The following is a 13142-nucleotide window of genomic DNA, read 5'->3' on the forward strand; positions in this document are numbered from 1 at the left end:
AGGAGAAGAGGATCTATTGACCTTCCTAAGGTAGCTGTAAATAGCACTTAACATTCTGCAATCTCACCCGTGCTATATAACCAATTACCCTACAACCTCGAGCTTGTACACAGGTACACCAACAGTGTAAATCAAAGGGATCATGATTCACATGCACAAACCACACATACAAACAAACACGGGATGTCAGGGTGGCTATAGACATCTAACAGTCCCCCTAAACACTGGGTGGGTAAACATCTAACAGTCCCCCTAAACAATGGGTGGGTAGACAAACTCGGCAAGATCATGCAGGTCACGCAAACAGCATGCACACACACATACCTAATCATGAAAGCATGCACACACCTAATTACGAAAACTGCTGCAAACTTAGGTTTGAAACTACACTCAAAAGAAGGAAACATCTAATTCCACTAAATAGAACTACATCTGGGCAAATGAAGGCAAGAGGTATAGCAATAGCTGCAATACTTTCACTATTTTTTTTAAGGTTAAACAAATTTATTAATGGTAATGAAAAGTACATAGTGAAAACCTGACTTAGTGAGGATTTAAGTCAGTTCCCTCCCACAACTTACACCAGATCCTAATTAACTTTCCCGACCAAACATTAACTAATCAAAACACACCACTCACTCTTATATGTAATATCTAAGTGAACCCATTCTCACAGACAATACTTAATATTTCAAATAATGAAATGGCTCGATCCAGAAGAGATTTTGTCATCAAATATTCTAGAATTCCTTTCACAACAAATGCACCAAAATATATCATGCAACAATCTATGCCAAAATAGTCTACTCGACAACTGATCACACTTGCTTTCAGGAGTAACTAAACTAACTATGATATGTGCAGTATTGAATTATATATTAGGAATTATATATTATGTTTCCCATAAGTAGGCGCAATGCATGTGCCCATTTACTAGTATATGCAATGAAAAAGAAGACAAAATGCCTAGGCTAACAAAGTTGACACATCTAAGTTAAAGCTCTTAATTCTCAATGACAATAAGAATAGAGTTCTCCATCGAAGCACTATAGAATAGAAACCAACAAACTGAAATAATTGAACCATAAGAATAAAAGTATAATATTGGAACTTCAATTCAACAAAAAAAAAAGGTTCAATCGTGATATGAGACATTCAATTTACAGTTAATTTCAACACAAATTAAATAACTTTGGTTCCATTTCTGAAATTTGTTGATGGAAAATTTTATTTTTAACAAATTGGAATTTACGAAGCATTTCAACAAACATAAATCTTGCATCAAACAGGTGCCAGAACGTAGCCATCGATTTCTAAAAAAACCCCAATACAAGTAAAGTAAAAAAAAGAATTAGATTCTCCTACCTGAAAACCCAGTGGGAGTTGTTTTTGAGTTGGTGCGAGGTGAAGAGAGATCAATATATATGACAAGAGAGGCCAGATAGTTGGGAGCACAACGACAGTTGCCATCGTGAGTTCGTGCCAGTAATGTAGAGAATAGTCCTTATTTGATCGCGTCCCTTTTTTTGTGATATCTGTTTTCTTTTGCCATATCTATTCCGAGATATTTGGTATAATAGCAATTATATCAGTTGAGTGTCGAGATATTCGGTATAATATAAATTATAATAGTTAAGTGCAAGATGAATGAAATTTCCTATTATATCAGTTCAACAACGCGAGATAAATTAAATTTCCTATTATATCAACTCCACACCACCCGTGGTAAAATCTATATGTATTATCCCGGTTAAGTATGATGTGAGATAACAAATTAATACTCAGAGCTAGTAACTAAGTTATGGGTCATATTATCTCGCTTATCACTTGAACTGAGATAAAGCTAAATTTAGAACCGAGATAAAAACCTTTTTTTTTAGTAGTGAACTTAAAAAGAGTTTTCAAATTTTGTTTGGGGTTGGCGTATTTTGGTATTTCATTACAAACCTTTTTGCCACCCTTTGTCTGTCATGTTTACTCCAGTAGACTTTGTGTTAGTTAGTACGTAACAATTTAATTGTGCTTCATGTTATCTTATTATCTTTATAATATTTTTGTTACAGGTATTACCAATATTTGCCACGTTTCTATGCTAAATTCTTTCATTTGTCTTTACACTTTGACGACAAAGAGTTCAATTGTTTGGCGGTAGGATAGAAACATTTGCAAAAATTAGGCACTTTTAGGATATAAATTATGCACTTTCAAAAATATAGTGTATACTATGCACTTAGTGATAATGCTATTGTTCCCTTCTCCATGGTGATATTAATCTAAAAATCTCACGTAGTACTTGAATTAGGATTTAATTTTTGAAACTTAGATAAATATGTAAGTAATAGTCATTGCATATTTTCATAAACATCTTGCATAAGCATCTATGATTGTACTTTGTAGTATTTATCTAAGACCTAGGTTAGAGTACTTAATACATATCTTCTGAGAATCTAGCCAAAGAATTATATGAGTGAAATATCTGATTGATGACACAAGGGAGAAGTAAAATCCGAGTAGAGAAATCACACATCCACTTGCTTGATCACCATACCATATCCTAAGTGAGAATTTAGGCCCTCTTTGGATCAATATAGCCAAAAATTCACACCTATATGAAATTTATTATCCATTAGTCGCCCCACTGAGCATTTCATTAGCCTTTTCACAAACCACAAATCTTTTACCCAATAAAACAAAATAAAAAATAAAGTCAGCCTACCTATCTGGATAAGTCTGAGAAATAGGATGAAATGAAGAAAAGAAAAGAGAAAGACCTGTGGAAAAGCAATAATTGTTGGTTGCTTTGAAAGAACAATGAAGAAAGAAAAGAAAGTTTCCATGCAAAGAAAAAAAAAATTAAATGAAAGTTCAAACTCCAAAAACAGAATAAAAAGGAGTCAAAAGCCAAAATAAAGGGTTAAGGAAGGAAACAAAAGGTAGAAGCAAAGTAAGAACAAGGTTTTCTCTAGTTACATATTTTGAAGACCATATTATCTCAAACTTGTCTTTTTTAATATTCATTTCCTTCCTTCTTTAATCACCACCTACGCCATGTATCACCTAATAAAAACCTCTAGCTCAATTAGGAATAGGTTGTTGTGATAGTAAGTTGTAGATGTGTTTGATCAACCTCAGCTTTCTTTGATTGTTATTTAGATTATGAGGAAACGAGTGCCCACTACACACTGGAGTTAGCAAACTTGAGTGGAAAAATCAAAGTGTTATGTATCTTGACACATTCTTTGTGAGAACCTACTTAAGCACGCTACCCAAAAGTTTAAGAAACGGACCTACTATTGCATTTTATAGCATAGTTCATTGTATAGTTTTTTATCTTCAAATGATTTGATTATTATGGTTGTATTAGTTTAACTTTTAGAATGATGATCCTTGTTTAACTACTAGTGAGATGTATAAATTCTGAGATAAAATTAGGAGACAATTACCTTTATTTCTTAGTCCACTACCAAAAAATCTAGTTTACCCGATAGACACCGTAAATAATATCCGACGGTTTTTGTCTATTGAAAGTTTCCTACGTATTTTGTCCGTCGGGTATTTTCTAGCCATCTATCGGGTTAACTCCAATGGTATTTCATGTGTTTCAGATATGGCCGACGGTCCTATGAGAGTTACTAACCGTTGGATATTTTGACGGTTCTTAGTTACTGGTTATTTCCAATAGACATTATAATTTCCCGACAGTTGTTTGAATATTCTGCAATGGTTACAAGTTGTTGGTTAATTTTCTACGAGTTTTGGCCATCGACTTATCTCTGACAATTATCAGGCGGCTAATAAATTTCTCTTCCCCCTCTAAATTTGTTTGGAAAAATAAAATAACAAAGAAATAAAACCTAAAATCTATATCCCCTCTCTCAGTCACGACTTTGTTGTCTCCCGCTTCATCCCTCTCTTATAGCCACTCCAAGAAGGTAACATACACTCACTCTCACTCACACAAATCTCAAATCTCCTCACTCCCACACTCACTCTCTCAGTCATCACTCTCACACTTAACCAAAGACTAAACCTCTTCATTTTTTTGGTTGTTAAAATCAAATTATGATTACATATTTACTAATCTTTTCTTTTGGTGATTTTTTAGGTTGTTTTGTAACACTTCATGAGGTGAACCCATCAAGGTAAATAATTGCTAATTATTTTCTAATAAATTTTGATTATTTATGAACTGGGGTTTAGTTAAATTTTGAATTTTTCCTTTTGCATTTGGTTTTTTTTTTGTAAATCTTGTCAGTAAAATTCCACTGACTGCTTATGGAAACTAGTAATAATGTGAGATTGTATAGTGTAACTGTAGTACTTCTGTTTCAAGCAGTTGGAAATGCAGTGGCAATTTGTGTTCGCTAAGAAGTTGTTAAATAACTAGATGAACTGCTTCTTCTGTAGGTAACAAGTTCTATCAATGGAAGACCAATCTCGCAGGCATGATATTCTTGATGGAAGTAGTGGTTCTGTGATTGGTTTGAAAGAAAATGGCTTTGTTCTTAAGTCGGTGCCAGATAATGCATCAGGTGAAAGTTTGCCATATGTTTCCATTGATTGGCCTAATCCTGGTGATGTATGGGGATAGAGATTAGGAAGGAGAAAAAACACTTCTGGTTTCATGGTGGATAGGTATCTTTATCATCCACATTGTATTCAGAAGTCTCTCACTGGGAGGAAATAATTTTTTGTGATCTTGTAGTCAATTAAAGAGTTTGTTAAAAAAGAGTTCCCAAATCCTGATCATGATGCCTTCTTTGCTTCTTTTAGTTGGAAGGTGCCTTCCAAATATCACTGGGGGAAAAGGTTTGCTTTGAGCTTATGCTTCTCATGCTTTTATCGTAACATATTCAAATCATACCAACTATGTGTCTAGTGTTTGGCATGTATGATATCAAATATTTATCCTGTCCCTAGGTAGACGTTTTGGTTCAGGCTCAACTTAGAACCATGTTTAAGTGAGTACACCCCATGAGCAGACAATTGAACCTATGATTGTCCTTGGTGCCACTGCTTCCGAGTTTCAACTAGTCATTCTAATTTTTGTGTAAGTGTGGATGACTGGGTGTTCCTTTTTTTTACCTGTTTTTGTTTTTACTAGTTTTAAGGCCATATTATGCATGAGATCAGTGCTTGATTTAATTTGTATAATCGTTGAGTAGTTCATGCCTAACCATCTGAAGTCTTCTGCTCCGGGTTTGCTCTAGTATTGTTAACTTCAGTAGTTGATTGATTCTTAAAGCTTTTCTTACTTGTAAACTATTTTCACATTATCTTTAACTGCTTGCGTTTTAAACTTTTAATATAAGTATGTGATTTGGATTTAACCATTGGTATCATTTCTATATATCGAGTATGCATATTTATATAAAGAAATTATGCCTGAACTTTCTAGGTCTGAATCAAATATTGGTATGACTTGTAAGGCTCGGGAATAGAATGTGAAACCATGATCTAGAAGCAAGAAACGACTCTTTACTAGCCATGGATTGCGAGATCTACTGTAGCGAATCTGTTTTATGTCGTGATTGTTGTTGTATTCTTTGTTCTAGGAGTATTGATTGGGGTTAAGGAGGTTATAGTTTTATAAGGTGCTGAAAAAATGTTGGCAAGAACTATATTTGTGGGCATGTAACTCACATTGACTGTGGTCTTCGTTCATACATGGCTGGGACAGTAGGAAGGTTTCCAATTGTTCTTTACACCGATAAACTCGGAAGCTAGCTTCACCACTTCTTCCTCGTCTTCATGTAAGTTCTTAAAAGGAAAATAAAAGAATATTATTAATTTATTAATTAATTGGGACTAACTAACTACATTTTTCTTGGGTGCCAGCTGGAAGCGAATTCGTTAAAGATGGTTCATCTCTAGTACATTCATTTTATTTTATATGTATTATTTTAATATATTTGATTCTTGATTGTTGATTGGGGCTTGTTTTTAATTACAGAGTTTTGGAAGTGAGACGAGGCAATTGAAATTGCTTAATCAAGTACTTTATGATTCATCACTGCTACTATAAAAGTCAGATTTGGTTTTGATTTAATTTTTTATTGAAAGGAAGCGTTAAATACACTGAAAGAAGTCAAAGAACCTATTAGATTTAGACAGTTCAATCGATTCTGTTACTCAAGGTAAGTAAATTATTTAACAAATTTGGTGGTGTTTGAATTATTTGAGTCATGTGTTTGGTTTTATTGTGTAGAATCATTGTCGGAGCCAACGGAGCACATGGCTAGAGTATTATCTACTACAGATGAGTGAGACGGAATTGGAAAATCCCATTAAGCAGGTTACTAATGGAGTTGAAGGAAAAGAAAATTATGGTTTATCGAAATCCACATTTGTTGAGGAGAACAAGAATGGGGATGGAGATGTTGTTAAAGAGAAACCAAATTTATCCGAGAATACAATCAGAAATGTTGATGGGAAATTGGTTAGTTTTCTTTTATAAATATGCCAAATTTATAGTTGAAGTTTGCATTGGGTGTTTTACTTTGTTAGTGACTAGTAACATCATTTTATAGATCTTTTTAAAGACTTGTCCATTCAAACTAACTACGATTCTACGATATTTCTATAATATATAGGAATGTAAGTTTTACCATCTGTCATGCTAAGAAGTCTGGACTTAAAATGAACAGCCCCATAAATGCTTTGTTATTGGCTTATCTGAGTCCACAACTTTGTTTGTGAGCGAGTGTACAGATGTTGTGACTAGCCATTTCACTCATTAGAGTTGTCTTCGAAACATTTTTGTGGCTAGTTAGAAGTTTTCTAGTTTTCCTAGTTAAGTGAAATATTTTGAAACTTTAGTGCCTTGCTTTTTTGTTGATGACTCACTTATTCATAGTGTATGTTTCTATTTTTTCCTTTTTATTTTTTTTATCAGGAGTTATTTGTGAATGGGGAGCTCATAGTTCAATGGCCCAAAGTTGAAAATATAATGGCTAATGAGAAACTTGTTGAAATCGCTTCAGCGGATCCCAAACGTGCCAAATGGTAGTCTTTCTTCCAATTTTTAGTTACGTAGCATTTGGTATAGACTAAAGGGAACGCTATGATGATGTTAACACTCTATTCTTAAACTGATTGTTGTAGGATTTTGGCTAATTGGCAATCAGCAGCTCGTTCCAAGGAACGAAATATGAGGTATATATCTTAGAATTGGAACACGAAGTTCAAACCTTACAAACAGAAGCAACTACGTTGTCTGCATAGCTGACACTATTACAGGTGTGTATTCTTTATTTCTCTCACCGCCTTCTCTCTCCCCAACACACACACACACGAAACACCCCCTACCTTCATTTTTTGTTCTAGTTACCTATTTCTTACTTTAGTGTGCCTGAAGAGCTCGCCTGACTCACTCTCACACTCAACCAAATACACAAATTCACTCCTTTTTAGTGTTTTTAAAATAAAATTTTGATTTCATATATACTAATATTTTGTTTTAGGGGTGAAGATTCTTAGTCTTTGGAGATAAGTGATGGGGGTCTTTTTAGTGCTCTTCTTGGTATGTATTTTCTTTTATGTTCGGTAACTAGCTAATAGTTTCCTAAGGCCATAAACTAATTGCCTTAAATTGGTTTCATCAATTAGTGGTGTTGGGCTTGCTGCAGTATGAAATATATCCATTGAAGGTTTCCTTGATTTTGGTTAATTCCCTGTAATTTGAATTCTTAAGTTGCGACTTTGAGCTAATATATTAGCCCCAAGTCCCCAACTATATTTCATGATGCTAACTATTGTATTCGCGATGCTAATTATTGTATTTGTGAGCTTCCCAAAGTCCAAGACCACATGCTAATTACAAAAATGTATATTTTCTATGCGCTTATGGTACATAGGTATGTACACCTTGTTTTGTTTCTGATCTGTTTTGCCTTCTTATTTTCCAATGATCTTTTAGTATATGCTCTTGTTTTTGGATATTTCTAGTACTTGTGTTGGTTTCTGTGTCGTAGGTCTTGTTTCTCTTCAGCATGGTTTTTTTTTTTTTTGTATGTGTAAAGCTTTAAAGAGAGCAAAGTACTGCTATTCTTTTTTTATTTTTTTTGTGTGGTGATGTTTCCTGTCAATTGCAGGTTAACTTATAAAGAGAATAATTGTGATGGACTAAAGTGGTTCATCATTGATTTCTAAAACCCTTAAACTGTTTAATGGACAAAGTTGTGGTGAAGGTGAAGATATAAGGATTAGTTTACCTGATGAAATTCATCACCTCATTTTTTTCGTTCATTCCTATTGTTGAGATTTTTAGTTGAACTTGTGGTTGTTGTTTTTAATTTATAATTTCATCTATTCATTTTTGTTGCATGCCCTTTCAACTTGTGTTATATACTAAGTAAGTGTAGCTCTTTTTTAATAATTGTGATGTTGGGATCTTTCTAGTGTTATGCGCGGAAGTATTATGTATTCTCTCTAGTGTTAGCTTCTGTGTGGATGGATGTTTCCTAAGAAACTGCTAGTGATGCTTTGTAGTGGTAGCATTCATATTATTAATTCAACTCCATTTTCCAATGAGAATCAGTCATTAAATTAGTCGTTTTATACTACATTATCAATGGGTCATGTGTTGAAGATTGAGCATTACCAGCCGAATTGGAGAAATGGCATATTAGGCAAGGCTCAACAAGAAAGGCGCATTTTAGTCAATTTACTTTCATTCATAAGAAATTATGTTTCCCTCCATGATCAGTAGGTAGATTTCTATTAGAGGCATATCAAATACATCTCCCAGGAGACGTTACTAGTAATCTTGTGATAGTCAAGTGATCTAGTGGCCCATGTCAGAGATGCAAGCTGGTTAGACATTCAATGGTGGTGTTACTATGTGCTTTAGAGCTAACCAGCCCTAGTTTTGAATTTCAACAGGTTGTTAAACAATTGGTGCTTAGTCATTACTAGGGTACTAGAGATTACTAGGACTGGTTGCTAGACAGATGGTGTGGTGCTGATTTTTGGTTTCTGAAGGAAGTAATATGTATACTTAGTGAACCACATGTCTTATTCTTGTTTTTTTTTATGAACACATTGTTTCTTTATGAATACATTGGCGTTTGTAGCATTTGAGTGGGAACTTGTAAGAATGTAATTGGTGCAGGAAAGAATGTAATGTTGGGATACCTGAAACAATTATTATAAGAAATATATTTTTTAAAATAAAGAACTAATACCCGACGGATAAAAACTGTCTAGTAGCAAACTACCAGACGGCTAGCAGCTGGCATATCCGACGGTTGGTGACAGCTGGTCTAATCGACGGTTCATAACAACAGAACTATCTAACGGTTTTTAACAGTAGGAATATCCGACGGTTTTTAGCAGCAGGAATATCCGACGGTTTTTGACAGCCGGCATATTCGATGGTTATTAATTGTCGGAAGCCTATGCCCACCGAGCATTTTCCGACGGTCTTGCGGCAGTTTTGGTCTGTCGGGTAATACCTTTGGTGACAGCCATAGTCAGTCGAGTAAAGTCATTCTTTTTGTAGTGGTCGTTATAGTATAAATGAAGTTTGTGAGTACCTTCTCTGGAAAACTGTCACGAGGCTATAGCTTGTCTACTAGGGAATTCCTAGTTGTTTAAGGCCTTATTGCATATGGTCAATGCAATCGCACTCAGCGAAAAGAAAGTAGTTAGGAATATATTTTTGGCAACTTATTTTAATTTCACTTATTTACTTAAGGACAAAATAAATGTTGTTTGGGGGTGTTTTGATAAGAGCCCAAAACTATAGTTTTAATCCTGATAATAGAAGTTTTGATAAGGTAAAAACAGTGTTTCTACAGTACTAAATCATGCTAATCAATTTATATAATAATCTCTAAACATGTTGGTATGAGTAGAGTAATCATTTTCGATCCACTCTTGCTTGCACATACTTGACACGAATTTAGACTAAACAACTATTCAATAATAAGAGAGCAATTTATAATATGAAAACAACAGATAAAAGATATGAAACAGTAGATTTAATTAATGAGAAAGATAATAGACAGGGTAAATTCTACCACGCGATTTGATTGAATGTTAGTTAGTTATCGAATCGCTTGTTCCGATCCCTAGTGAACACCAAGTCATCTCGAATCAAGGTTTCACTTGCTTTAGAGTTTAGCTCCCCCACAAATCTCTTTGGTGGTGGCTCTAAACTCTAGTTCTTCATTATGAGCTCTATCTCAAGAAACTCACAACGAATAACTTGAAGTTCTTTATGCAAAACAATAATAAACTAATGGCTAATCATCCTCACGTGGCTTTATGAACCCCCTCTAATTGACGTTTTAGCATTGTGTCATTGGATTACATAAACTAAAGCAAGAAGAATAAGACATAATCATAAAAACAAGAATTGAATTAATAACCAAAGCTTTTATTGAAAGGTTCTAATGGAGGCTATACTAAAAAACTAATTAACTAAACCTAAACTAAACTAAAGAGGGAGAGAGAGAGAACCCTAATTACAACTAAACTAATGTGGTAGTAGCCAAGTTAGGTTTAGCCTTAACCCTCTTTATATAGGAAAAGGTTAGGGTTACATTTTCGTGCATGGACAAAAAAGGGGGACTTTAGGCCTCCAATGTGAGCCCAAAGTTCATTAGGTTAAGTCTAAAGGGGCCACAACTGTTGGAAATTATTTCAATGCCTTTTTTATCTAATTTTAAAGCTCTGATTAGGCCCAATTCCTAATCAGCTATTGGAAAGCTTCTCTCGAGCTCGGTCGTTTTGACATAAATTAGGCCCAATTCTAAGATCGGGTCTAAAGATACACCCACTTGAAGTTCTGTTAACTTTTATGTTCTTTTTCTACCCGAATTGACTTGGAGTTCCCAGCTTTGGCTGCCTTTAAAAAGGCTTTTTCTTCTTGATTCTTAGGCTTTAAACATAGAACTCTTCTAGCTATCATCTTGACTCAGTTTGGATTCAAAATGGCATCTTTAAGTAGATAAACAGCTTCAAGACCTGAAATACACAAAAACACGTAAACAGTACTAACTTCTTATTTATTATAAACATAATTAGTCTAAATGTAATACTATTAAGGGGTTTAAACTACACTTTTGGGTGCTTATCACACCACCTTCAAACAGCGTTTTGCTTGTCCTTAAGCAAAGATGAGAAATAAAAAACACATAAGAGGCCAAAAATGTGGTCCTAACTAATCTCGTTTCGCAGAGTGCGATTGCATTGACCATATGTAATAAGGCCTTAAACCACTAGTAATTCCCTAGTGGACGAGTTATAGCCTCGTGAAAGTTTTTCTGATAATATACTCACTGATAAGCACCAAAAAGTGTAGTTTAAACTCTTTAATATTATTCTACTTAAGCCAATTATGTTTATAATAAATTAAAGTTAGTACTACTGTTTACGTGTTTTTGTGTATTTTAGGTCTTGAAGCTGTTTATGTGCTTAAAGACGTTATTTTGCATGGAAAATGAGTCAAGATGATTGCTAGAAGAGTTCTATGTTTAAAGCCCAAGAAGCAAGAAGAAAAAGTCTTTTCAAGCCCAGTCAAAGACAATACGGGTAGAAAAAAAAACAGAAAGGTCAACAGAACTTCAAATGGACGTATCTTTGGACTTAGGCCTACTTTATGTCAAAATGACCGGCGCGGAATAAGATTTCCAACGAACCTAGACTTATTAAAATCAGAGCTGCGAAAGAGAATGAAAAAGGTACTGAAGTAGTTTCTAGCAATTGTGGCCTCTATAGACTTAACCTAATGGACTATGGGTTCACTTTAGAGGCCCAAAGTCCCCATTTTTGGCCCATGCATGAAAATGTAACCCTAACTCTCTCCTATATAAAGATGGTTAAAGCTAAATTTATTCTCTCCTTTCTCCCCATTAGTTTAGTTGTAATTAGGGTTGTTTCTCTCTCCCTCTTTATTTTAATTTAGATTTAATTAACTAGTTTGTAGTATAGCCTCCATTAGAACCTTTTAATAAAAGCTTTAGTTATTAATTCAATTCTTGTATTTTATATTTTGTCTTTAGTTTATTATTTAGTTAGTATGATTCTAATAAAATAAGACTAACCTCAATTAGAAGGGGTTTATGAAGCTATGTGAGGATTATTAGATCTTAGTTCTTCATTGTTTTTGCAATAGAGTTTAAGTCCTTTGTTATGAGTTTATAAAGATATAACTCATAAGAAAGGGCTAGAGATTAGAAACCCCATCAAAGAGATTTGTGGGGGTATTAATATCTCATGCTAGTTAGACAATGACTATTGAGATGTAGGTTGTTTGCCCTCCCGATCAAGAAAGGCGAATCGATGACTAAAGTAATAGCCAATCGAGTCGCATAGTAGATTACCCGCCTCTCTAATCTCTTCTCATAATTAAATATACTATTTTAGTATAATTATTTACTGTTTTGATATCATTATTACTCTCTCATTAGTTAATAGTAGTTTATTCTATATTCCTTATAAGTACGTGCAAGCAAAAGTGGTTCGAAAATGACTACTCCTCTATATCACATGATTTAGAGAGTTTTATATAGTGGCAAGTACTGTTTTCCCATTTCTAATCTAATTTTTAAACACTTAATTTTCTTTGCGATCTCTTATCAAATGGCACCACTTACCATCTTGCTTTGTTACATATTGCATGTTTAGAATACAAAAACTGTTTTCAATATTCACTAAAAATAATGTTGAAAACATTGTTCGCAATTTCTTTGAATTTTTCTGCTACTGTCTGAGAGCTTACTAGTTGCGCAACCAACTCCCTGCCCTCCTGTGACTTGATCCTAAAAATTTCAAACCCTAGTTTTAACTCACGAGTGTGCGCGCGCCCTATATTTGCATTCACAGAGTGCGACCCGCATTCTACCCTTTAGGGGCGGCACGCGCCCAATTTGCCATATTCCTAAGCGGCACGTGCCCTAGGTTAATTAGCTTATAATAATATTTTTATATTCATTGCAATATTATCTCACGAGTACAGTACAGTACTCGTATGCTATCAACTATAAAAAAAAAAAAATTCTTAAAAAAAAATCATTCTAAACGGTGTCTAGAAAACTCAAAAAATTGGGGTTCTCTAACTAAGGAACGTGCACGCAAAGACAACCTCCCTTAATTCTTCAGTGGCCTAGCCGTTGGTTTGATACAAAAATTAAAAA

At 34.3% G+C, this 13142-nt stretch overlaps 2 protein-coding genes across 2 annotated transcripts; both read left to right on the plus strand.

Annotated features, from left to right (window-relative positions):
* Positions 1-4423: 4423 nt before the first annotated feature.
* On the plus strand, positions 4424-6111 carry LOC147524616 (uncharacterized). Its single transcript, XM_086575563.1, is given in 5 exon segments — positions 4424-4579; positions 4706-4873; positions 4983-5050; positions 5556-5753; positions 5839-6111. Coding segments are annotated over 4 exon segments (564 nt in total). The 3' UTR covers positions 5728-5753; positions 5839-6111.
* Positions 6112-6221: 110 nt separating this feature from the next.
* Positions 6222-8328, plus strand: LOC147524617 (putative transcription factor PosF21). Its single transcript, XM_086563582.1, has 5 exons — positions 6222-6439; positions 6896-7005; positions 7105-7239; positions 7464-7522; positions 8094-8328. Exons 1-3 carry the CDS (start codon positions 6260-6262, stop codon positions 7166-7168), a joined length of 354 nt encoding a protein of 117 aa, XP_086419708.1. The 5' UTR covers positions 6222-6259; the 3' UTR covers positions 7169-7239; positions 7464-7522; positions 8094-8328.
* Positions 8329-13142: the final 4814 nt, after the last annotated feature.

The sequence above is a fragment of the Coptis chinensis genome, chromosome 1 (genome assembly GCF_015680905.1).
Source record: "Coptis chinensis isolate HL-2020 chromosome 1, ASM1568090v1, whole genome shotgun sequence".
In the NCBI taxonomy this organism is placed as follows: domain Eukaryota; kingdom Viridiplantae; phylum Streptophyta; class Magnoliopsida; order Ranunculales; family Ranunculaceae; genus Coptis; species Coptis chinensis.